At 43.3% G+C, this 26,839-nt stretch overlaps 1 protein-coding gene across 1 annotated transcript in view; it reads right to left on the bottom strand.

The window, feature by feature from the left end:
• Positions 1–26,839, bottom strand: part of PAK3 (p21 (RAC1) activated kinase 3) — a 55,730-nt gene that overhangs the window by 9,381 nt on the left and 19,510 nt on the right. Inside the window, exons 2-8 of the mRNA XM_066334043.1 lie at positions 15,839–16,035; positions 12,423–12,523; positions 7,711–7,864; positions 6,640–6,677; positions 5,274–5,405; positions 4,529–4,691; positions 122–185 (exon numbers count right to left, since the gene is read on the bottom strand). Of these exons, the coding sequence (XP_066190140.1) occupies positions 122–185; positions 4,529–4,691; positions 5,274–5,405; positions 6,640–6,677; positions 7,711–7,864; positions 12,423–12,523; positions 15,839–16,013 (827 nt within the window). The 5' untranslated portion in view covers positions 16,014–16,035. The remainder of the gene's footprint in view (positions 1–121; positions 186–4,528; positions 4,692–5,273; positions 5,406–6,639; positions 6,678–7,710; positions 7,865–12,422; positions 12,524–15,838; positions 16,036–26,839) is intronic.

The raw sequence follows: 26,839 nt of genomic DNA, 5'->3' as shown, positions 1-26,839 counted from the left end.
CAGGAGGATCTATCATGATCATATCTGAACCTGTTTGAAGCTTGCTGACCTTCATGCTTGATATTACACCAGCAAAACAGCTGGCCCATGGTTTTGCACAAGTAACTGGGATATGACTTACCCTTGGCCAATTTTTTCAAATCGAGTGTATTTCTTCTTAGGATCTCCCACGCTCACAATGCTCCCTGAAAGAAACAAAATGCAAGAGTCTCACTTCAAAATAGAGATTTCACCTCCCAGCAGATCCAAAATGCAGCCCCAGTGTCTGGTAGGTTTTGAGCCATTCGTGGTCAGTTGGGTAACAACAACAACAGCACAACAGAGGCAGCTCCACAGCACAGATGGCCTCCACAAACACTGATTTTCTCCAGTCCTTTAGGGTTACCCTGACAGGAAACTAAACACAAAGGAGAAACACTCAGAACAGATAGAGATCAGAAAACAAGAGGCACCAATGCAAGTGTTTGTCCTCTACAAGCATTAAGGAGAGCTGGAACTACAGTGCCATTATTTTCTTGGAAATCACTTTGTGATTCAACAAACCTGAAGATTAAATGTACCTTGTGTTCACTTTTTGATGAACAGGCACCATTTTTGGAACAGGAAGAGTCTTGCAAGTGTTTCCAGGAGAGGAGGAGATCATCTCAACCTTCCAGCAGTTTGCCAAAAGAATGCCTTTATGTTTGCAGTGAACAGCATCTCATGCTGCAATCATGAGTGATGGGGTTCCAGAAGCAGGGCCCCCATCCCTGTTTCCAGGCTAAGTTCTGAAGACTCTCTCCTGCCCTGTGCCATTTCAAGAAGCACACTGCTGGTTTTCAATGTGACACAGACCTGTCACCCACACTGGACTCACCCTCTCAGCACCACACACACACTGACATCTTCCCACCAGCAGGATGGCTCACAATCACTGTGATTGTGATTGCTCCTGGGGCTCTGGTGTCACACAGCTGCCCACAGGGATGCTGATCCTGAGCCCAGCTGATGTGATGCACAACACAGACCAAACAAGGGGCTGCTGACTCCTGGAAGGTCCATGCTGCAGCAGTGGGACGCTCAAGCTCCACAGTGTGAAGCAGGTGGTTTTATACCTTCTCATCTCCTATCCCTCCTTCTAGTCAGCTAGAAGGGAGTCCCAGAGTCCTCTAGTCCTGTTCTTCTCTACTAAAGAGTTATTTTGTAGTGAAGACCTGCTTTAGAGAAGCAGAATGAGCTTTGTTTCATGCCACATGTTTCAGTGAGACGAAACTATGAAAAGTTAAGCAGGTGTCACACCCTCAGCTTGGGCCCTGACACTCCTGTCCATCTGACTCTTGCAGGTTGGCACAGCAGGGCAGGGCCACTTCAGGGCACTTGAGACTGTGTGGGCATCCCAGGCACAAGCAGGCTCACCCTGCCCTCAGCCCTGGCTGGTGTTCCTGGAGCACTAGGTGAGGGGAGTGAGCATGTGGGGCAAAGGAAACCTCTTCTCCTGCAGCTCCCATTAACACTCCTGCCAAGGGCTGCAAAACTGCTTTAGCAGGGAGTGTAGCAGATGGTGCTGATGCCCTGTCTTCTCGCTGTGCTGGCAGGCAGGATTCCTGGCTAGGCATCCAGTCAGATGCCCATTTGGAGGCTAAAGACCTCTTTGCTCCATAAAAATGGCCTGGACAGGGTGAAGAGGTGTTTGTGACTACTAAGAGGGAATGGTGCATCATCTGGTTTTGTTTTGGAGGTACAGGTAAACAAATACATGTTGGTTGGTATTTGTAACACAGGGATACAGTCAGATCAGTCAAAGGAAATATGCTGCAGATCACTGATCAGTGTCCTTCTGAACTCATCTTCTTCAACTGTTCTTGTGATTTCTACATTCCAAGGTAAGTCCTTAAAAGACACTGAGCCACCACCTTCACTGTTTTCATTCTATCAAGGAAACTACCAGACCAGAAAAAACAGTCCTGTTTCTTTATTTAAGCCTTTGGATTGGACTCTATCAGATTTTGGCTCTTTCATCAGACACTAACACAATATCCTAATTACTGCTTTCTTTCCTTCCCATCACATTCCTGGCATCTCCAAATGGGCAAGAAGGTGTCAAGGTTTACTTTCAGCTTTCAGTGGCACAAACTCCACGGTGGGTGATGGGGCCACATGGGACTATCCCCCATGGGACTGTCTCACAACCCCATGAGCTCTGCAGCAGTAAATCAAACACTGCTCTAATTCTGTGCTGGGCTGGAAAGCAGGAACAGCCCTGTGCTGCCAGTGCCTGGCTAGCTGCTATTTTCAGCAAGTTAATGGAAAAGTGTATCTGTTAGAACAGAGAGGAGTTCATGGAAGTTCATTCACTTCAGAAAAGAATACAGACAAGGGCTGAGGAAGAAAGATTTTTAAAAATTATTTTCCAAATTTGCCACTAATTTTCAAGTTCAGATTTCCAGAGTTTTTCCTCAAGACTTCAGTAGCTGCTTTTCCAAGGCAGTTGCTTGTGGCTGGTTCCCTGTGCTTAAAGCCAATGTACATCAAACAGTAAAACATTAAAATCAACAAAGTGACAGGTACGCAGCTCCCACTCAGACAAGCACTCCTTGCTCTGGACAAAAGATAAACCTATCAGCTATTTTGATGTCTTTAAGCACTTTCCTTTATCAAGTCCTAAATTAAGTGGATAAGAAAGCTGAATTGGGCCAGTTCTGTTTTACAGTTATCAGTGGAACATAGTCATGATTTCATTACAGACAGAATTTTATTTGATCTTATCTCAATATTACAGGCTTTACTCACTAATAAAACTCTAAAAGCTCTAAAAGAACTCAAGTAATTTCAAGCAGAAGAGAATTATGAAAGCAATTTTAGATAAAAGAGGGCAGGGGACATCTTCCTAAAAGTAGCATAGAAACAGTTGTGGGGGAGTAGGGAAGGTGAAGCAGTCATGTGAGTTAAAACAGAACCAGCACCACACTGCTTAAATAAAATTAATTCAAGGCTCTAATAAAAAGCCTCATGCCTGTTTTCAGATAACTTCGTGAAAGCACAAAAATATTTTCATTGCCCACATTACAATTTGCCCAAGGCAGACATTCAGACCTTGTTCAATAGGCAGCAAATTGTTAAGAAAGAAAAAGCATGAAAGCATGTAGCATTTTAAAGATATAACCCCCAAAACTCCAGGGCTCAGTCCCAACCTGGCATACATAGCAACCTGAATAAATGATAGGCATACTTGAGCTCATGGATGCAGAGTACCTGTAGATCCCATGGGGGAAGCCTGCCTCAAACATTTAGCATCAGTTGGAGAAGCTGAATTCCTCTCTCTAGAAGCTGACATACCTGCAGGTAACCACCTGCTCTGGAATTTATTTCATTGTGCCCTCAGCTAAAACTATTGAATTTATCCCTTGGATACTCCCTAATGTCACTGAGATTCATGTCAGCCTGGTAAGGGTGCAGGAAATGGAAACTCTGTGCAAGCAGCTGAAATCTCACAGCTAAAGAAAGCTTCAGCCTGTGCAGCCACAGCAGCCACCAGTGGCAGGGGAGGTATGACAGGAAGGTTGAGCCCTGAGAAAAAGCCACAGCCAAACAAGCAGTTGCCTCCATCAAAGACACATTATTGGCTTTGTGATCTGACACAAAGAGGTGTCACAGTGTGGTTTTTTTTACTAACTACTTAATGGTAGATACAGAGTAACCTGGGCTCTGTTCTGAACTCAACCATTTCATCTGAGAACACTGCACTGGCAGCCATCACATGCAAGAAGTAAATTAAATTCACAAAGGGCTTGATGTGCTTCAAGAGAGTATGATCTGCACAGGGGCTGGGGCCTGTTAGGATTCTCACAGTATTAACTGGCTGGGAATTAGCCATGAAAAAATGCCATGTCATCTGAGGAATATATAGCAGGTGCTCCTTTCAAAGGACAGCTCACCGATAAAACTGTAAAATTCTTATTAAAATGAACTGTAGGAGTAGGAGGAACAATAACAGTTACAAAAAGGACAGCCAAAGAATACCTGGAAAATGTGTAACTGTCTCAAGGAGAGCTCATTGAGGCTGAAGGAACCAGCTTAGTCCTGCAGTTGTCTACTGGTTAAAAACCCACACCAATAAAAAACCTCCCACAAACAAAAAATACCCCAAAAACCCAACAAATTTTTGCTACGTATTTTGACTCCAGTGACTCGTGAGAAATTAGGAATCTAGAAAATTTAGGGACCCAAACATTCTGTTCCATTTGGCCATTAGTACACAGGAGTTCCCTACATCATTCACCAGGTCACAGCCTTTTGCTCAACCAGAAACAATCTCTGCTTTTGCCTTCAGCACAGAAGGAGGCTCAGGCAAACCCACCCCAGTCCCTGCTGCCCTCAGAGGCCTCAGGAACACCCCGAGTGTTCTCTCTCTGCCTGAAAGCACAACAGTTTCTGCAGGGAGCTGCAAATGATTCCGTGACACCAAACTGAGAGCAACATTTGGTACAGCTAACGCTGACACACGCAGGAGATGCACTGTTCTGGCAGACTGGAAACCCCCAATACATACTCAGTTTCTCTAGGATCTCCTCATCTGTCATCTTGGACTTTTTCCGCTGCCGGTCTGTGTTTCTGTACAGAGTGTTTGTGTTGGAGTTCTCAGGTTGGGGAGTGGTAGCTTCTTTAGCTGGTGCTGGTGCAGCGGCAGGTTCAATAACAGAGCGTGTGTAGATCTGTGACAAGAAATGATTTTGTGTCAGAAAGGTGGCTTGGCAGAGATCTCCTTGAGATCTTATTTCAAGTACAAACCCTTGGAAGATCGTGTCAGCCACATCCAGGACTCTAAAACTGGTTTTGCTGTCCACTTCTCCAACTGAACAAGCAAAAACCAACGGTTTCAAGTTCATGGCCAGTTTGATGTTCAATTTTCATGGATTTTCTGATATAGCCCATGGAGAGAGGCAGGCACTTCCAGAGGACAGTGTGTCCTATGTATCTTGCCAGGGTAAGAACTGCATCTTTGGACTGCTATTCCTGCTGGCAGGGAACCTGCACAGCTGGACAAAGTGGCCCATTCTCACCCTTGTAGCATTAAAGGACATGATGGTACCTCTTACCTGATACAAGAACAAAGTCATGGTCCCCACCAGAATCCCAGGAAACGTGAATGTGGAAGTTCAAACCCGATTTTCCCAGTGTCAGTGAAGCTCATGTGTCAATGCAGGACTTGCACCCAAGCACCTTCAGCCCCAAACAGGAGGTGCTGTCTGATCAGAGACTTGCAGCTCTGCACTGCACCAAACACTGGCACTTACTGATTTCGTGTGTTCGGGCCGTGGGGCGATAACAGGGGGAGGTTCATTGTCATCTTCCTCCTCTTCATCATCTTCATCCTCTTCTTCAGACACAGAGGGAGCCAGAGGAGGTTCTGATGCTGTTTTGGTGCTCTGTGGACAGACAGTACTGTGAGTGACAGTCACTATCCTGCCACTTTGAAGCTTTGATAGCCACCTACACACTTAGTCTTCCTAGACATCAGAGGCCAATCTAGACATACACACACTCCTATGGGCCTAAGTCTAAGTTAAACTCAGCACAACACTTAAAGGTTGAGGTGCATTGAACTCCTCCAGCCCCAGCTACTGCTCAGAGGCAGGGGGTTCTATGATGTCATCCCAAATTTGCTGGTGAAACAAAACAAAACAAAAAAAAAATCCACTTTGTGAAGTGTTTACCGACTGCTTGAAAGCTGGCTACAACAGGCCACTCAGAGAAATGAAGCAGATCAAAGGCACCATTCATCATATTCACATCTGACTGTCACTCTCTTTAAAATGCCATCCCTTTGGTGCAGTAGAAATACCAGGAAGGGCAGCCCACAGCAAACAGGGAGAGCTGAGTCGGTAATTTTGGAAAGCTGTCATGCTGACTGTCTCACTACTGCCTCTGTCTGCTCGACAAAAATACTACAGCATCTGCCAAGGTGTCCATACCCACTGGAAAGGCCACTGAGAAGGTTTACTCTGCTCTGGAGAGCACCACACTTCCTCTGAGAAGTGTGTTTTATTAAAGATAAGGGAAGTGGCATTGATGGAAAATCTGAAGTGTGAATATTCAAAGATGATTTTCATTTCATTATACACAGTTGGCTGTGTAATCCCAAACCTCACATGAAGCTGCTTAACACTTTAAAATAAAAGCCTAATCCCCATTCAGCCACTTGCTATTTAATTCACTAACAATAATCCTAATAAATTTGGTCAGTATTAATGTGTATGTCACTCCTACATCTCGGGATTGCTATTGCAATTCAGCATTAATTAGAGTGGATGGCTATTTAAAACTTGCCTTCAGTGGTTCTAGTGAATTACATATCAATTAGAACCTTATTTATATTCAGTTATATATCCAGCTGTACTAAGGAGAAATCATGAAACTTTAGAAATGGGATTCTAAATTTTTTAAACTAAATTAAAACGGGCTCATTAGGCAATGCTGCATATGGCTGTGAATGATACACACCATGGCTAAAACCAGCCAGCAGCCTTCTGTCTGCTAAACCAGACTTTTACCCTTTTCAAAACATCTCAAACAGAAAATCATAAACCAGCCCAGGAAAGATCATGGCTTGCTTCACAATTCTTAAATACTAGAAACATCCAAAGTTACTTCCCCACTCACCGATGGATGGGCTTCTATGTATCCATGGGCACTTTTATCTGCAATGAGCAAAGGAGAATGAACCAGAGGCTGTTAGAAAAAAAACCTGCCTGTTTGGAGGAAGCCCACAGAACAAGTCAACCCAAACAGAGATCATTTTTCTTTCACACCATCCCTTCAGGAGCAACAGCAAGAAAGAAAACAGGCCAAAATTCCAGACTGTGTCTATTTTCTGCCCTGTTTGCCAGTAAATAAAGTAAACAGAAATTTGGTCAAGAAAATGCAAATTGTTCTTTAACTGTCAATGGTTCTGTTCCACCCAAGAGCTAAAGCTGCTTTTTCTCCTTTTCTTCCTGTGCTTTGTTGTTTGTTTTTTTTTCCCAATAGATTGCATGCATTCATTCTCATTAGCCTCCTGACAACATTTCCACAGAAAAGCTTCCTTGAAACCCTCCTCAGCCACTGCAGCTCTATTCTGACAAAGCATGAGAACAGCTCCTGGGTTCAGGAGCACACGTGAACTGTTCCTCAGTTTGCATTTCATCAAAAAGAGAACTGCTGTTTTAGCTCACAAGTGTCAAATTAGTCAAAACCTTTAATTACGGAATTTGGGAGGAAAAAATGCTTTTTCTCAATCCTGGAGATAAGTGGACAGTTTTTAGAAAGACTTGTGAGAAACTTCTGCATTTTGGAAGGTGTCTCAGGTGAACTTTCAAAGCGAGGAAATGGCAGATTCCACACAGATGATCCTGTGGAGGACATGGAACCCCAGCAAGTCACATTCCAAATGCTGTCCACACCCTGCTGGCTACAGACACCCCCTTTTTTAGCTGAAGCTGTGGACAGGGACTCTGCCAAACTAATGCTATCTTCATTTGTTTCAAAATCTTGGTTAGTTCTAAAAAAAACTGCAACAAAGCAAAGTCACAATTTTAATTATATCTGGGGGAAAATAGAAGAGAAATGGAATTAATTTCAGGAGTATTCCACAATGTGGAATTGGTTAAGGTTGCTTCCTGACCACTTGAATGCTGAAGTTTGCTCTGAGTTGCTTTGGAGCCTGACCTCCCCTTTTGGGAGACATTAACTTACCTCCTGATGTAAAGCTCATGTATTTCTGGTTGTTAACTGTTTCTTTTGAATCATAAAATTTGAGGACATCTAGGACAGCCTGTGGGTTCTTCTTCTGCTCCAGTTTTGTTATGTTGGAGGTCTGTAGTAGCCTGGCCCACTGCTCTGGAATGCCCTGTAGATGTTGAGTGGAAACAAAGTGGGTTTAGAGTATTTAAAATGTGCAGCCTCACAGATTTTTACCAAGATCCCATGCTTGCTGTAAGATTACTTGCAGAAATTTTGATTGACACCTTACAATTACAACTAGATGCAATCATTTCTTCTCTATTGAAAAACTAGCTAAAACCAGGACCCAACTTTAAAAAGAAAATAAGGTAATGACTGTGAGAGGAAAAAAAGGACATGAAACTTCTCTGGAAATCAACTCTGCTCTTCAATGGAATAATGATTTAAGGCTTAAGCTTGTTTGCCTGGTGATTCAGGGCAGACAGAACAAGACTATTCTCTACAGGTAGACAACACAGTGTTTTTTAGGAGCTTTACAGTGGACTTTTCATGCTTAGGAATGCAAACACATTTTGCTGAAATGATCACTGCTATCTGATTCAATGGCAAACCCCACTCTGATACAATTAATTTTCAGCATACCAGAGAACACTGTGGGGTAAAGAATCTGCCTTTCAGCTCTCAAAATCCTGACACTGAGGTACACCACAGCTGCAAAGGATGTCTCCAGATTCTCTACTGCAAACATACAGAAACCAAGGACTCAGAAAACAGGCTGAGAGTGCCAAAGCCTCGGATGAATTCTTGGACATCTTACGGGTGAGGTGGAATTTGAAAATCGATCCAATCACTAAAAGCCCCAGCTCTACTCTGAAATGCTACTGATGAGAACTTGGTTCAGTTATCCAGGATAATTCCCTAGATCTGCCAGCCTGTCCTTTTCCCCCTTTACTGCACAGCTGACACTGACCAGGGAACTGTAGGGCTCACTGGAGGAAAAACCTGCCACCCCAATCTACTTCCATACAGCAGCTTCTCCGAAATTGTCCACAAAACAACGTGTGACATGGGCCTCCAAAGTTTAGGATAGATGGAAAAAAAAGTGGGAAAAGCCAAGCAACAAATCTACTGCACACACATCAACCTGCAGCTGCAGTGCTATGACATCTCAAAGAAGCGTTTGGGGCCTGTGACGCACCTCTGGGAGCTTCCCTGGGCACATCTGTGAGCCATAGAGATCTGGCTGCAATGGACGTAAATAAAGAAAGAAAAGAAAGTTAAAACAGAAGGTGGGAAAACTCAGAAGGTGGTAGGAGGAGGAAACCAATGGGCCAGAATAAGCAAGTCCCATGGAAAATGGGAGTTACGAGGTGGATACCAACTAGAGATCAAGTGGTAGACAGGCTACAGGAAGGCAGGTTTAGGAAAACAGAAAAATCACAATTGTTCCAAAGTTTGGAAGCATCATTCCCCCTCCTCTTGTTTTTCAACAGTTTTTCTCTTCTCATAAAAATACATTCCTGAGAATTAATGGCAATTGACTGGAAAAATTACACGTGATTTCCCTTGTCAAACTAAAACTAAAAACATAAAAGAGAAAGATCTGGGCTGTTGCTGTTTGACTAGTTTTGAAGCCAGATTACCATTTTTGAATGGCTCTATGAAAGTTTTTTCTAGGCTTAGGGGTTCTCCAGCCCCAAGATCAATATTTAACCAGTGGAGAGAGCAAATGGTGAAAGTCAGACTGTGAGATCTGGGAGGTTGTACACTGCCACAACACAAACAATCTGCGTGTGTCAGACTGAAAATCAGGACAATTGTAAAGAAATGCTTGGTTAGATCAGGAACATGCAACTTCTTTGGATCTACAGCCACAACTTTTCCCACTTACTAATGTCATAATCTAGAAGCTTTAAAAGTTTAGTGGGTAACCACATTTTCTTCCAGGTTGGGGATGAGGAAATGGTTTCAAACATGCATGCCTTACAAAAAGAACACTCCCCAAAGGGCTGCTAACCACGCCATCCTTCATTCAGAAAATGCAACTCTTTTCTCAAATAAAGGAACACAAAGCTCTAGCAAGATGCTTCCACCCAACAGCCTCCAACTAATTTTATTCTCTGCTTTAAAAGCCCTGTTTCTTAGCAAATGTGGTTGCTCCAAGCACAGTGAAATGGAGATGTAATATTTCTTCATGATGGACAACACAGGTTGGTGCTCAAGCCTGAAAGCCAGAACTCAGGAGCTCATGCAACCATGTATTAGGATGCATCTAACAGCAACCAGGGGATGCAGCTGGAGGTGATGGTTTGGTGTCAGAAAATGGCTAAATGCAGTGCATATCACCAGGAGAGCAGGCACTACTGGCATGACAGCTGCAGTAATTCAAAACAAAAAAACCCCCAGAACGTTTGCACATTGATTGGACACTCCCATGGCACTTCCAAACTTTTGAAAGAGGCAGACAGCATGATCACTAGACAGTGGGAATACCAGAACATGGTAGGGGCTGGTGGCAGTCCCTTTGCAGGGTGTACTTACCACATGTCTACCCAGCTGATACACAGCTTCTCTCCAGGCTGGGACAAATAAACATGCCTAATGTGGTGTGTGATGGAATGCCTGCACCTGGATCAGCTGGGACCAACATCTAGTTCTTAATGGTGCAAAAATTCCCTTCCTTTGATTGATGTTTGACTCTACTGAGGATTACAGCCCTGTGCTGGACATGGGAAATGACCTGTCCTTTGGTTAGTTTTGAATTGGTTACAGCTTCCTCAGACTGCAGCACTGTACCTCCACACTTAACGAACAAGTGTCATTGCAAAACAGCAGATATCTCATCTCTACTGTTTGGAAAAAGAAACTGTGCTACAGCAACAAAGCTGGACCTATTTAACCACGTAGAATTGATTTGCTCTGTGTTGGCATCATCTGACAGCTAAAAACCCCAAAAGACCTCTGATGCTAGAGACTGCTTTGAAACACTGGTAGATAATAGCAACATTCAAAATGATCAACCTTGATCCCTGAAACACAGATAGTGAGTGTTTGTGCTTAGAAGTGAAGTGTGTCAAGTCTGACATCCCTCCTTTCTGTTCCAGCTGGCAGGGACATGAACTAACCAGGACCCAGACCAGGGTCAGATTATGAGAGAACACGAGCGTGACTCATTGGGTTTGCCTGGAGTCAGAAGGAAAAAGCCTCAAACACAGGATAGAAATAAAGGTAGGAGGCTGAAAGGAAGAATAGATACAGAATAAGGACAGCTGAACATCCAGTGGGAAGAGAAAGGAATGTGGGAAGGTGAAGACAGACAAGAAGAAGTGATGCAAACACAAAAAGAAGAGAAACAAAAGCATAAAGTAACATAATATGATATGAAGGTAAGGAGAATGGCACTGAAGATTAACCTGAACAATAAAGGGGCTACAGGGAAAGAAAGAGAGGGAAAAAAAGGAAAAATCAAGATAGACAGCAGGGAAAACACAATTTTAAAAGCTTTATACGAAGCTTTATGCAAAGTTTCTGATCAAAAATGACCACACCTGGGCTTTTTAAATATGCATTTAGTCAAGCCCTAAGGTTTGGCACAGAATAAATTTTGAAGGAAGATTTTATGACATCTATTTAAAAAATCCTAATTAACTGGTCCACTTATTTTAAATGTAGCTGTATTTCCTAATTACTAAGGATAATTCAATTTCACTACTCCTTTGAAGACATGCTGTAATTAAATGTGTCTTTTTTCTTCTACTGTTAGTCCTATTGTTGCAACTGCTACTGTAGGACACCGAAAGTTTCCGGCTTTCTGAAACATCTTTGTGAAAACAAAAGTAGCAAACAAAATATAAAAATCATAAAGAAACCACGTTTAGGGCTCAAATTCTGAAAACCAGCCATGCTTTGTCCAGGCAAATGATTTGTCCCATCCTGTTTGGTGTATGCAGCCAGTCAGCACCAGCACAGTCCACAATGGTGATTACACAGCTCATGGGGCACTACTGGTGGCAGCAGAGTTGCTGATGTTCCCTCTCACCTCCACAGCTTAACAAAACCTGAGCTCACTGCCATCTCAGCTTTAAGGAATCATGGTTTCAGCACCCTACTAGTAAAGGGAAGGAAAAAAATGCTCTGAAGCCCCCTGCACACTTCAAAGAGCTTCCATCAGTTCGTTTTTCCCGACACTTGGCTGAGATTCAAAAAGCAAAAGCTGACAGCTATTTATGAACACATAAAGGCAAGAAATGCTAACTACCTAGTGTATAAATATATTTTGAAGGATATTAAATTAAAATTAACGGACTTCCACAGTGCTGTACGTTTCTGAGGGTCTCCAAGGGTTATCTGCAGAGCAGCTGGACTTTGCACTTGAGGTTGGTTGTCTACTGTGTGTGGGGGGAGTTTTTGATGCTTTCCCAAACACAGTGAATAACCAACCCTTGTAGCAGCTTGGGGGACAGGTAAAAGCACAAACCTACATTCCTCCTAGTTTTCATTTCCCACACACTCTGCTGACAATCCTTGGAGAGGAGAAAAAAAAAAAAAAAAAAAAAAAAGCAGCCTGAATCACAAGTTAAACACTCCAAATCCTAAGCCCAACAAATAAAAGTCTCTTTCTTCACAGCCTGGCTGCTGTGAGCTGATGTTTCTGGCAATAGGAGGTTATTTTACCATCAAGACACTAGAAGTTCTGGTAAACACAAAATACAGCAGTTACTTACTGTGAATTCTCCAGTGACGGCATCAAATCCCACATGAATGGTGTGTTCAAAGTCTGAAGGAAGAGAGATCTCAGGACGTTCCTTCTCTTTCTTCTTGTTGGCTAGAGGCAAAATGTTAACAAGCACTTATTTTCAGAGCAGCTTTTCATTTAAAACTTTTTAACCATCAGGTGTGTGCTCAAAACAGTGTTTTAAAAGTGGAAAACAAATCAATTAACATCCATCCAACTTGAGGAACAGACCCAGGCTAACACAGTGCCAGCCTGTCAGGGAAGGTCTACAAGGTGCTATTTTATTTTGTTTTTCTTTCAGTCAACGTGACTGCTGCCAAAGCAAGCTGCTCATGAAGTAGCCTTCATAGACTGTCCCTAACCAGTAGGATTTCTATTTTTAGTTCTTTTTTATTTTATTTTATTTTTTTTCATATCTAGAAACTAACTCCTATTTGACTTTGTGGGTTCCTGCAGAAGTAAATCACACAACACATGCCATGTGTCTGTGTGTCTGTTCTCCAGCATGGTTTGAATCCATTTCAAAATCAGCTAAATTTTGAATGGTTCTAATCCTTCCTCTGTGTTGCTACATTTATCTTCATTAAATAATGGTCATCTTTTGCCTGTGCTGCACATTGCTACGCATTTTTCACTGATGAAATATTTTCGTTTAGCATTCTGTAAGGATGGCAGCAATATATCAAACACAAATGCAAAGGTTTTCCCCTTCTTTTATCACTAAGATGATGTTGTTTAATTCTCAGGACAGACATTGCCAGTTAGAAGATGTCATCTGTGTGTAGATAACAAAACTGGCATTTCCTACCTCATCGTTTGCAAGCTAATGCAGTGAAAATTAGATTTAAGGACTATCAAATTCAGTTCAAAGCAGCAGTCAAATCTAGAAGTGAAATAAGGGATTATATGAAAACGTTCCATCAAAAGCAGCACTTGTCCATTGTAGGATTCCCTGCTAGAGGACAAGTGCTCCAGCTCATTCCCCAAGATCTGCCTCATTTGCTTCACGGACCTGTGATACAACACTAGCTCCAAATGCTGATACACTACAAATGAAATACAGAATTAAACATCTCTTTACTACACCCTCACGTCTCCCAAGTGTAAGAATTCCAATGTTTCTGTCTGGCTCTGCAAATCAAACAATTTCTATTTCATGCAAGCTGGCAAAATGCTGTGAAAAGGCACAACTTCTTTGAAGTACCTGACTGACTGGATGCAAGGGCTTTGGACTGAACATTCCTATTCCATTTTCTTGTAAATGCCCCTCACAATACACTCCTGCTGCACAGAGTTAGCCATGAGGTCCTCCACACCATCCATCCTCACTTCCCTCCTGGCTGCTGAGCAAATGCAAGACAAACAAAGCACCTGCAGGTTCAGGCAGAAATACCCTGCCATGGTATTTTCTTCACATTCTATTAATTTGCACCAGTGATGAACTACAGATTTAACATTGTGATACTGCAAAGCACTGTATTAGATGAGAGCAGACATATCCATCACCTTCTATTTTATAAGCAGGAGGCTCAAAAATGTGTCACAGAGTCTATGAAGCACACACAGACCAGCTGATACTGTGACCCACAAACCAACCCTGCAGTGAAACTACCTCAAGGGATTTGGCCAGTGAAGCTAAACTTCCTGCACTTATTAATTTCACCCCACAAAATTAAGCTATAAATCTTACCTGACTTTTCCTCATGGTCACATTTAAAATCATGACACTTGTGTGTTCTCTAAGATTGCTCTGACTGGTAGTTAATTACATTTTTAATGTCACTGGTCATTTCCAGGAGGGGTTGTTTCTGGGTCTCCCCTTTTCTGCATGGATTTTACACACCATCTCCTACTGAAGAAATGCTTCCTTGGAAAGGGATAATACCATCCTGCTAGCACTTAGGGGAAGAGTCCAAGTCTCTCCAGGAATTAAGCAAGCTGGGAGAAACTTTCATTTTGGCCTTTAAAAAGAATCAATTTAAAATTAATTTTGCTCCCAGGAGCAAAAGATTTGGGGAAACAATCTGCAGAGTGAACCAGCCAGGTCTGCCTAAGAAATGGGGCCATTTTCTTCACATCAGAGAAGTCATCAGGATTGCCCGTGGCTGAGGGGAGGAATGGGGCTGCCCCCGTGCCTTCAGCTGCTCCACACAACCTCAGGAAGCCCATGAATGGGACAGGCAAGCAGCACAGGTAAGCTGGAGCTCCAAGGGAATGAGCACAGTTCCACAGGTCTGAGCTCTCCCTGGAGGGACACTGAAGACAGAATCACTGTTTAAATGCAGCTGGATTTCATGCTGCTGACCACAGCCTCTGAGCCCAGCTCTTCAGCCAGTTTTCAGTCTATGTCACTGAAACTACACTTATCTACACTGCACCTCACTGGTCTGTCTGTGAGGATGCTGTGGGAAGCTCTGCTCAACACCCCACTAAAGCAGAAGGAACAGCCACTGCTCTCCCTTCACCACCAAACCTGTCACATCAAGGTAAAAGGCTGTCAGTATTGCTCAGCATGAATTCCCCTCCACAAATCCATGCTGGCTATTCCTGACCACATTCTTATCCTTCATTTGCATGGAAATGGTTTCCAGCAGGATTTTCTCTACCACCCTCCCAAGGACCAAGGTGAGACTGACTGGCTTACACTTCCCAGATCCTCCTTCTTAAAGACAGATTGACATTTGCTTTGTTTCCATCATCAGGAACATCCCCCAGTGACCCCGACCTTTCAAAGACAACCAAGAGTGGCCTTGCAGTGACATCAGCCTTGCAGGAGCAGCCCCATCAGTTCCCATAGCACCAGAAATAAAGAAGATCCCTTCATTTAAACCTGCAAATACGCTAACTCAAAACACACTCCTTTCCAGAAATGCATGTCAAAGAACGTAACTGAAATGCTGTTTAAAAGACTCTCTTGCTGCATCCACACCTAGCAGGTTATAAACCAAGCCACGCTGTGTCCACTTTCATTGCAGAAGGAACAAGCAAGAAGAGCCTTGTTGCTGTTCTTGGAATGTAAGTGCATTAAAAAACCCCAAAGCATCAGGCATGTTGCCCTCTCATTTCTGTGAATGTATTTTCACAAGGACACATTCTGATCTCTGTATTTACTGCTAATACAAAGCAAAATCCAAAGGAAAGGATTCCCCAGCTTAACTATAAAGTTATTTTTAAAAGGCAAGTTGCACAATGTGTGCATATTTTAGTGTCTTTTCATAGACAAGAAAGTAACTGACTGAACACCTCCTCCTCTTCTGAAATGTGTTTCTGGAGTAATTGGAACAGAAGGCTTTGGTACCATGGTTTCAAGACTGAAACAGCAAGAAAACAGTGGCAAAAAGCAAACCCAAAACCCAGCGCCCAGCCCAGAGAAGGAGCCACCCATCCACAGCACTGATACTTTACTTTTGTCCCCTCCTCCTGGAAAGATGGAGCGCAGCCTGGCTTTCTTGTTCTTCTCCTCAGGGGCCATAGGGAGCGGTTTGGAGCTGTGGTTTAGTGCTGAGGAATCACGATTGTTGCTGTTCATTCTCAACGGTGGAGCTGGAGGTTTCTCTTCAATATCCAGACTATCGGACATCTTCAGCAGCCCTCACAGTGTCCTGCACAGCACAACACAACATGAGCCTGTCAGTGGAGGGTGCCAAGGCTGCACACTTCCATTTAACACCAACTGATCATAATAGAACTTAGCATTAAGAGAATACTAAAGTAATAAAGAATACTAAAGTCATAAAATGTAAATTAGCATCACTCCGACATTAAAGATAAGTAGTAAAAGTAAAATTAAATTTAAATAAAAATAAAAGTTAATTACTTCAATTAAAATCTACTTCTATTTTGCTGTTGCATCACAAAGGAGATCATTTTGCACCCATCATGTGCTTTGTATCACCCAGGAACAGCTGTAATTGTGCCCAGAGCAGAGCTTGTGCCAGTCTAGTTTTCAAGTACAGAGTAGCCTACTTACCTAGAGAACTAAATGCTTTTGTAGATTGAGGTCAAACAGTTAATATTACTAATCTTTGTGATTTCCATCCTGAAATGCAGAAGGGTTTCTAGTAAGGAAGGTGGAGGGGGAGCCAGTAATGAGAACTACTGTAGGGTAACAGGGACAGTCACACATGCTGTGGTTTTTTATCCTGGTGCAGGGAAAGCCCAGGTTTGTGTGCAGAGCTCCTGGCTTACAAAGGCCAGCAGAAACATCTGGACATAACTCTCTGCTCCTCCAGCAATTCTAAAAGACCAAGAGCTTATGCAAGTGAGGCCTTTATTTTCTCTTTAAGCCACCTTTTTCCAGTTTTCAGTTTTTTAAGTCTTCCAGTGCCAAACACAGCCTTCACTCCCAGGATGAAGCTGACCCCAGGAGCACCAAGGCACGTTTTGAGCCTGTTATCAAAAGCAAGGCAGTTATTCTGACAAGTCCATTATAGGCCACACTTTCAGCTGTCCCTCAGAATGGGACAACTGTACCTGCCACTGCATCTATTTGTAAACAGTGCCAGGCTGCTGAACTAGCTCCTCCCATGGGATTTCAGCCCACAAAGAATACTATTAATGGTTTCTGGCCCAATTTGCCTATGATGTCATTATTTCCAAGATTTTGAAAGGAACACTATATTTTGTTCAGAGCTGCTTCAGGCTCAGTTTCAAGAACTGTACAAAGCTCTTTTATTCACTTCTCAACCAAAAAAAAAAAAAAAGAAAAAAAAAAGAGGGAAGATAGCCTAGAAGGTTTAACGGTTGATATTAATTTTCTAAAGCTGGTCTAAATCAAGACTAAAGCAAACCACAAAGCAATACACACCAAGAGATTTAAAATTTATGGCTTTCCTGATCACAAGAATCTATCTGTTCTTCCATGCATTCTAATTTAGAGATTTTTCATGTACCATTGCATCATGACAAAAGAACATTGACTATCCCATAAGACTTCATATTTTAAGTGTTTTGTACTGATTTACTCCAACCCAAACTTAGAGAAAACCTGTAATGAATGGAGGGGCAATAAGATGTATTCAGCTGGGAAAACTCTCAGGTTTACATTGCAGAGAAATGCCAACAGCAGACAGCTCAAATTATACTCCATTTTGGGGCCAGGTTTTCCTGTCATTCTAACAAGTCCTTAGTCCTGCTAGTCCAGTTCTGACTAACTCCATCAAAATCCACTTTCTGCCTATTGGAAATTATTATGGCATATCCGTATATTCAGTGCTGAAAATTTCTGGTGTTATTTCTCTTTTTTCTTTAAGGCTTTTTTTTTTTTTTTCATTGCTTGGGGTTTTGGGTTTTTTTTTTGTTTTGTTTTGTTTTTTTTTTGTAGGTTTGTGCTGGTTTGTAGGCTGAAACAGCCCAGTTACCAGAGCATTTGACCATACCCCACCAGGGCCATGAGAGGCACCCAGGCTGTCAGCAGGGACAGCTTCTGGAGAGGCCAGCTGGTGCTCACCAAGAGAATGGAGTGCACAATCAACAGGATTTTCCTCACCTCAGTCCCCAAGGACCCCATTAGTGCGACCAAAGCAGTGCTGGTAACCCTTCTGAAAGATATTTGTAAGATAACCACACTTGTACAACAAAGAGGACAGGTGACCCACAACTACCTACTTCCAGAGAAAACTCTGATCACTGCCCATGGGTTTTAAGGAAGCTTTTTAAGGTTTTAAGGAACCCACTGCCCATGGGTTTTAAGGAAGCTTTTAAAGAAGCTTTTTAAATTTTTGTACCAAAATACAACAGTGTATTTGAGTGCATTGGCTAGAGCTTCCCAGCCAAATGGCAAAAGCTAAGATTAAATTCTCAGCCAGGTCAGTTGCTTCTACATAACTATTACAGGGTTATAGAAGATGATCCAAGATCCATTTCCTTCCTCCTTACCTCTTCCAATCACCAGTTTTGTTAAGTGAGAAGACAAACACTGACTTTAAATACATGGCATTCAGCTTCTCTGTGACTCAATTCCCCCTCTGCAAAAGCCTTGTAATATTTCTGCATTTAGTCCTTGACAAGCTAGGGAGGAGAGGAAGGAAGATATTTGAAGCACTCAGATGTCTTCAAAACATAATATACACTCAAAAGATTTGTTCAATTCAGTTCAAGTTCAGAGCAGAACCTCATGCTGGGCCTTGATCTCAGTAAGCTCTTCACCCCTGTGTATCTGGGGAACACTGTGGGGAGACCTTGAAAAGCTTTCTTAGGTTAGCCCTGCTATTTCAAAATCTGCACCATTCAAATATGACTGGTTCCAATTAAAACTCACAAACAGTATCCTGTTTGCAGAGACACTGGTGTGCATTTTCAAAGCCTCAGAAATACTACTGCAGCTTGTGATGCAGCAAAACTGTCTCCAAGATCACTTGACTAGGAGGAATCATGCCAATTTTCAGGCAGTAGCTTTGCAAATGTAACTTGAAGATCCAAGGCTCACTCTTTGTTTCTAAATGTACTTCCTGCACAAAGATATTTATTACTTAGTTGTATGGGCCAAATTTTGCTCCCAGTGACAGTTCTCCATTTCCAAAATCAATGGGGATGTAACTGAGAAGGACTCTCTCTAGATATTGAGTGCTGGGACACTGCTCAGGTATTTACAGAGGACTTCCCAGCCCAGTCCAGACCAGTATCTGCTCTTCCACATCAGCATGTTTTCTTACAGTTTTCTTACAGCTCCTTTAAAGAGCAGACAGTGAGTTGGACAGAACACACACACTCACAACTTCACTGCTTTTGTGGAAGACGTTTACTGTCTCCTCTGCAAAACTTGGTTAAGTTAAAATACAATACCGAGGGCTTTTTGATAAAAAAATGGGCACATTCAGCATCAGCTGAAGCAGAGACAGCTCTGTCTGGGTGCTCAGGGTCTGTAAGAGCCCCAGGGCAGTGTGTGCTCAGCTGCTCCCACCCTTGGGTGCCAGGCAGGTGTGTGGGGCTGGCTCTGCAGCAGGGCACACACAGCCAGGGTGCCTTTTGGAGTGAAGACAGCTTTTCTAGGACCTCCCCCACATGCACGTGTTACAGAACCAGCAGTGCATCCCTTCTCCATACAGCCCTTCAGAAAAGGCTGCATTCACAGCAACTACAGAAGGAATCATAACCCCCACAAACAACAAGAACGCTTCCCTTTCATTGTGCCTTTCATACAGCTGTCTCAAAGCACAATACAAACATTTGCCAGTTAAACTTCCCCATTCCCCTCACAGCCAGGTAAACATGCTCCGAGCTGAACAAATTATTCAAACTGAGTGATTTCTTTGATGAATGTACTCTCTGTTCCTGCTTGCAAACACCCTGTAAGCAGCTTATGATTTCCTCCAATATATTCATTTATTCTGAAGTTATCCTCTGGACTTGCTACAAGCAACTTTTGGCCTCTGAACTAGCTGTTCATAAGAAGCTCTCTGTGTGAAGGGGATATTTTGAATTCAGGTTGTATCCCAGTAAAACTACCTTGGTCCCAAGTAGTTGAAATGGAAACATCCATTCTGAAATGGGATAAACAAACTTCTATTAGGAATTGCAGCATTAAGGGTTTTACATAGTGACTTACTAATATTGGTTTAAAATTCCCTCTTGAGAACTTGAAATGGAAACATCTATTCTGAGATGGGATAAACAAACTTCTGTTAGGAATTGCAGCATTAAGAGTTTTACATAGTGACTTACTAATATTGGTTTAAAATTCCCTCTTGACAGTGCACTTGCAGCAATAATGAATACAGAATGTCAATGAATATAGAAGTTATATTAATGCAGTAGCTGTGAATTTAATGGTTTTGACTAAATATTTCTACAAATTTAAATTATTATGTCCTTTGTCTGGAATCCCTGAATCACCCAGTTTAATTACTAAGAGTTGGGAATGAAGCAGTGGAGCTTGCCACAACTGATGGAAACAACCTGAAAATAGACTTTCCCCCTTGCTTAATTAGCATTTGACAGTATTTCTCAGCTCATGGCCTCCAAGGACCCATCTCCTCTTTTCAAACACATAACCCACCTAACTACATTTCTCTCCACAGCCCTTCAACTCTTTCTCTGCCCGCTGCCAAAGCAACCACAGGCACCACTTCACAAAACACATCTGGCTTTCATCTCTGAGCACCTCTCAGTGCACCCACTTCACCAGCCCCTTCCCACATGGTTAAAGTGCTGCTCTGCAGACTCCCAGCACCCTGGACCTGCTCCCACTGCAAAGGCTTCACAGCTCCTCACACAGCTTTGCTTTTCCAAGTGCAGTTAGTATAGGGACGTGCCCAGCTTTGCTCTTCTCACTTTCCCCTTCCATACAAAGGTGGCTGCTCAGCCTGTGGCCCCAAAAAAGCAAACGAGAATTACTTTTGCATAGTCAAGCCAGCAATGTTTAAAGTTAGATGTATCTTTAGGGCTGTGTTCGATGAGAGATAACATGAACAAGGGTGCTGAGGCTCCAGCACAGCTGCAGGACACTGTGAAAGAAAAACCAGAGAGAGTTCCTCTCCACCCCGCTGGAGAACACCCCCAGCACAACAGATTCTCTTTGTGGGTGTTTTTTGATCACATCAAAACAACAGCAATCCGTTCAAATTGTGCTCCTGCTGGAATCCTGGCCACTTACTAAACCACTTGAGCTTTGGGATGGTTACATGAGCTGGGAGGGGAAGAGGTGTGCGTACAGAGGGTGAGCAGCAGGGAAACAGCTTTCCCCAGTAAAGCTTGTCCAGACATTCAGCAGTTACACATCAGCACAGCAAGGAAAGAAGTACATTCCTACAGGTTAAATGAAGTGAGCACCTCACAACATTGTAAAATGGTGACTATTTTGATAGAAAAGTGACTTTACATGACAAAGGTCATGGAAGTACCCTGATGATGCAGAAAAGCCAGTTGGATCACAAGGATGCTTCTGCCACCCCGAGAGAGAGCAAGGGGACAGCTTCCACTCTCCTGACTGCCTTGGGAAGAGCCACCAGCACCTGCACCCACTCCTACCCAAACCCAGACAGCTACATGGGTTTTTTTGTCATGTGTTTTTGAATCATGGTTTGAAACAAAAAAGTTGTGCTCTAAGCTACTGAAACTGGAGATATGCCAAGACTGACAGAGCAATGGACACTCCAGAGGCAGCTACAGAAGAAAAAAGTGAAGGATACCACCATTTTCTTTTTTTTAATGTTATGGGAAACACTTCTCTGGGATAGATAAGAAACTATGAAAAAGTACCTAGAAAAGGCATTTATATGCAAGAGGAAAACAAAAAAAAAATCCACTCCCTGTTTTGCTTTTTATTTACACAGCTGAAGGGCTCCACAAAGCTGGAAAAGATGTCTCAAAATCAACTGTGCCTCTCAAATATCCCACATTCCACAGGATTGCATCCTTTGCCCTTGTCTACACATAAAAGAGGCTGTATGAAATGAATCGTGGATTTAAACCATAGCAAATAGACTGAAATAATCTTCCATATGGAGCTTATTATTCCTAGTTCAGAGCTTAGGCCTCAGGTTTACTTTTGCTCTTGAGGAGGACTCAAATGTAAACGAAGAAAAGCTACTTAACAGAGACACCTACCACTGCAACCACGTCAATAAAAATTTCCTTACCTTAATTCACATTAAAAACAACCAAGACAAACGGTTTGAGTTCTAATTTGAATGAGCAATTTGGAGCTAATCCTGAAGTACTATCCAAGCTCAGGTTTGAGATGCCAGCCCTTAGTGCAAGCCACAGACAATTCAAATGGATCAGTGTGATTCCAACCACCCGACAGGCAGCAATCCCTTGCCACAGGAAGGCTCTCTAACAAGTTGCTGGATCTTTAGCAGCTTCAAACTGAACTTGTGGCTCACTTAGTTGGTCAGTCAAAGTCCCAAAGTGGCCCAGGAAACCCAAATTTGGGCCTGCTCCTGGGAACAGTTAAGAGTGCAATAGCACCTTGAACTATCAATCTGCCAGGGTTAGAACAATAGTTGTATGAATAAGGTGAGAAGCAGACGCTCATTCCATTCCAAGATCCCAACTGTTGCAGCTCAGCACAGAAACTTCATCCCTTCTCCCATCTTCTCTGGTAAAGGCATGCTGAAGGTGAATCTACATGAGCCTAGTAAGGCAGCAGGCTACTCCACGTGCTCCACCTCTGTGTGAGAAATGGCCAGGAAAAATCACACTGTGGTACTGCATCAATGCAAACGTTTCCTTTTACACATCCTGTGTGTCTCCTGCTGCAGAAGATACAAAGCTCCTTCACACTGATGTATCTGGAACCACACAAGGTCCATGCCATCACTTCATGCTGTCAGGAACACTCTGCTTTCTTCTGTCAATACAGCTTCAGGATGCTCAGGTTGAACTGCTGGTTCTGCTGGCCTTTGACAGCTCGTGAGTCTCTCTACCATGTTCTCCTACCTCCTATCTGCTCCTCCCCACTCCTTGTGCCTCTGGTGTGTATTCACCCACCAACCTCAGAGAATCATCTCAAAACGGACCCAGAGCATCCCCAGGACACACATCTCATCCTTATTTCAGACAGCCTGTCCTGCTGCAGCAGAGGAAAGGCTGGCAGCACTACAAACCACCAGCACAGGAGCCGGAATTTGGCCACTCTCAAGCAGAGTTTTGATCCACAGCTACAGCCAGGCTAAAAATCAGCCATCAGGGCAAAGCAGTCAGAGGCTTTGTAAGCTTGCTCCCATCCCTATTCTCTCTCTTACCTTCTAAATGGTATCAAAGGAAGCCTCTTCTTGCTTGGGCTTCCATAATAAAAATGAGATATATAGAAAAACCCTTTAGTTCATATTTTTGGACTATTCCAAAATAATTCCTAGTGAACTCCAGCTGGTGCACTAAGGCTGCTTTTAATAAACCACTAAGCATCTTGACAACAATGTTTTCATTTTGTTTGAATTTCAAAAAAAATTAAAAAATCAAAGTTTGGAAGAATAAGGAAAGGTAAAAAAGAATAAAGGACCAGTTTTCCCTGGTTTCTCTGCAGGTGTTGTTGCTTTCTCTGCTTTTCCACAGTTTGTTCTCTGCTTGACACACTCCCAGAAGGTGTGCCATGATAAACACGACTCACTGCACCTCCAGGCTAGCACCACTGCAGCCCACATTGACGGTGCTCAGCAGAGACAGAGCCACAGCCCTTTCCTCTGCCACAGCCCCCACAGGCTGGGCAAGAGCTGCTTTTGCCTTCAGATGTGTGCAGCTCTCCAGGAAGGCAGCAGCAGAGGAGGCAGCCTGTCCTGACTATAACTACTGCTGACAAACCACTGGCCCATGGCTCAGCAGACACGTGCATGCCAAGCCAACAATCACCACAGAGCTCTGGAAGAGACTTGGAAGCAGCAATATAATGGAATAACTGAAACTTATAGACAGGTGCCATTTCTAGCACCTTCTAGTCACCTTTTAGCTCATTTGGCCTTTGCAATCCTCAGCAGTAGTAAACAACACTAAATCCCTGTACCAGAGGATGAATCTGGCATGTAAAAGATTGAACCCAAGGCCACCCCACAATTGCCAGGCAGAGTTGGGAGACAAACCACACAGCAAGAAGCAGAAATAAAGAACAGGGAATCCTCTGGATATAACTTTTGGGGCTGGATAAAGACCACTCACAAGGAAAGCACGGGATGGACTTGACACTTCCAAATCCCACAGGCAGAGACAGAGACCAACACCACACCAGAAGATTTGCTGTACCAATCCTCTCAAGGCATTATGGTATGTTTGGAAGGACACAGCTCCTGCCTCCAAGGAAGGAAAGGGAAAGCCCAGGCTGCCACATGCCTTTGGTGGGAGGTGAATATGGTCCATATCTTGCATCAACTCTTTAGGGCACTAGGGCAGGAAGGCATCATATCCCCATTTACCTCCTCAGGGACAACGTTTTGCCTTTTATTCTTTGCCAGGCCTTTTATTTACAGCTGGCTAACTTCATAGATCTAATATTCACCTGCTATGTTAGTGATCTTATTGTGCATAATGGCCTCTCTACCTTGGGGGTATTATGGATCTGGAGCAGGCACAGGGGGGAAATGGAGCAGTTGTTGCATGCACTTACTCATTTCCAGTCGCCAGCAAGACCTTGGCTTCAGAGCAGCAGGATGGGAAGATTAGGAGAACAAATGTACAAATGCTGCTCTTAAATAGGTCAGGGAAGAAGTGACACCTATGTGTAGAAAGCAAAACAAGATCCACACACAAAATCTGCTGTTTTCTCAGCTACCACAGTGGTATGATATTTTCAAACTGCTTAAACAGGGATTCAGCATTTAATGCTTCATTGCTCAAAAAATAATCTGCTCCAGAGTAGTGGAGCAGTGGAGATTCCTTCCTGCCTGACTTCATGTTACAACAGGAAAACAGTTCACTGTCCTCCTAGGACCTAAATGAAAATATAAAGGTGTTTGGGGATCTACTTATAATTTCTCTCGTTAGATACTTGTTATATTAGATTGATATATTTGATATATTACTTGTTATATTAGATACTTGTCCACAGCCTCCTGCAGAGAGTCTGCAACCACCAAGGTAAGGGCACTGGACTTGGAATGGGACAAAAAGCCCCCAAGGGTGGTGGCATCCAGGACACCTCAGCCTCAGCCCCTGAATGGGAGAATACTTGAGCCAGCAGGGACTATTCTAGTTTTGGAAATTGCATATGCTACAAATCCTACTTAGAGCAACAGGCAGGGATTCACACTTCTGGGAATTATCTCTGTTTCCTGTAAATTTTTGCTAGGACAAACCACTGAACTTCTCTGTAGAACCACAGATACCTTGTCTGCAGAACGTGGGAGCACTTTTCCTAGTCACTGGTGCAAAAGGACACAAAGTTTTTTAAATAAGCAGACAAGAGTCAAGGCATTTCCATTCCCAACACATCAGGGTAGTCTCATCACAAGATCTCTGTCCAAACTGTGTGGAGCCATCTGCAACAGCTCCTGTAAAAGGGAACTGTCTTCATTGCTCAGTGCTTCTAAGGCAGCCTTACATCCTACTGCAAATCCCTACAAAAGTACCCACTCCCAGAGCAGCAGCTGACACTAATGTAATGTTGTATCAGGTCAAAGGTGGCACCAAAAATAAGAAACCATCGAAATGCACTGGAACAAGTAAACAAATAAAAGAGCAAGGGAAGAAGAAAGAGGACAACAACAAGACCCAAAATAGATTCCCTGTGGCACACACACATCAGATTTATGGCATAAATGCTTTGCAAAGAAAGTTGTTCTTAAAGGAGTCCATCAACATTTACTCTGCTGCTGGCTGAAGTCTACTACTGTCTGACACCCCTACTTACTATTTACAACTTCAGGCTTTAGAGAAAACTGAAGTACATTAACTGAGGATTTTATGAGGCACGAAATGATAGCTGCATTGTTACATGTTCTAAAAGAAAAACAAGCTGAGAAATGAGGAGGACATCAGAGAAGGAGCACCCAAGAAGAGAAGTTGCCCAAGGAAATTCTTCAGCATCTCCTCTACCTGCCTTTATTCCTCAGTCAGTGCAAACCAGGGCCAAGGGTCTGGAGGTGCACTGCTGCCCCAGCACAGATGTCAGGAGGGACACACAGCCACTGAGTCTGTGTGAGGGCACTGACACAGCCAGGGAGCACCAACCCAGTGACACAGCACACCAAGGTACAGAGGGCTCATGACCCTCCAGCTGTGAGCACACACAGGAGGAGAGCTCCCAGTGGAACCACAGCTGGAACCTCCAACAGGCCTGTGTGACCCACTCCCAGTATGCACAACCCCCAGCTGATTTTTGGAACTGTAAAGAGCATTTCCATGAGCACAGTCTGCTGCTCCTCAGCAAAACCTGCCACCTCAAATGGGTACCTGGCTACCAGGTGCCCACATCCACAGGGAAAAGCACAGGTCTATTCCTTTCCAGAGCCCATTCCAGAAGCAGCAGTAGAAGCAATGGGAAGATCGGACACACTGCCAGCCTGCAGGCTCACAGCACTCTCAGCTCTGCCTCGTGACAGTGCCTGGAGCTGGTCTTCACCACGGAGAGGAGCAGGGATCTGCCTCTTCTTTTGTTTCCTTCCAGAACATATTGATAGGTAGAGCCCTGTGCTCAGGGTACAGCCTGGGATACCTGCCACAGACTTCACAAGTGACCTCAGACAAGTTACTCACTATCTCTGTGTGTTCTTTCTGGTTCTGTGAGGAACTTTCCCTTGTGCTGATGTAGATAAGAAGTTGCTTCTATTTTGCCACATCTATTAGACTTTAAAGAACCTAATAAAGAGCCAAGTTAGTTTCTAACCTAAGAGAAATCATGTTGTTAGTCAGCATTTACAGTTCACACAATAGAGTGTCAACACTGGATAGACAGTGAAGAAGAGAAAAAGAACAACAAAATACCTCCAATGAGCTGAGAAAACAGAAGTATGGGGCGGATACCAAACCTCTGAAAAT

Source organism: Sylvia atricapilla, chromosome 21 (genome assembly GCF_009819655.1).
Source record: "Sylvia atricapilla isolate bSylAtr1 chromosome 21, bSylAtr1.pri, whole genome shotgun sequence".
In the NCBI taxonomy this organism is placed as follows: Eukaryota; Metazoa; Chordata; class Aves; order Passeriformes; family Sylviidae; genus Sylvia; species Sylvia atricapilla.
The sequence above is the reverse complement of the archived record's forward strand: the minus strand, read 5'-3'. Positions and strand labels throughout refer to the sequence as shown.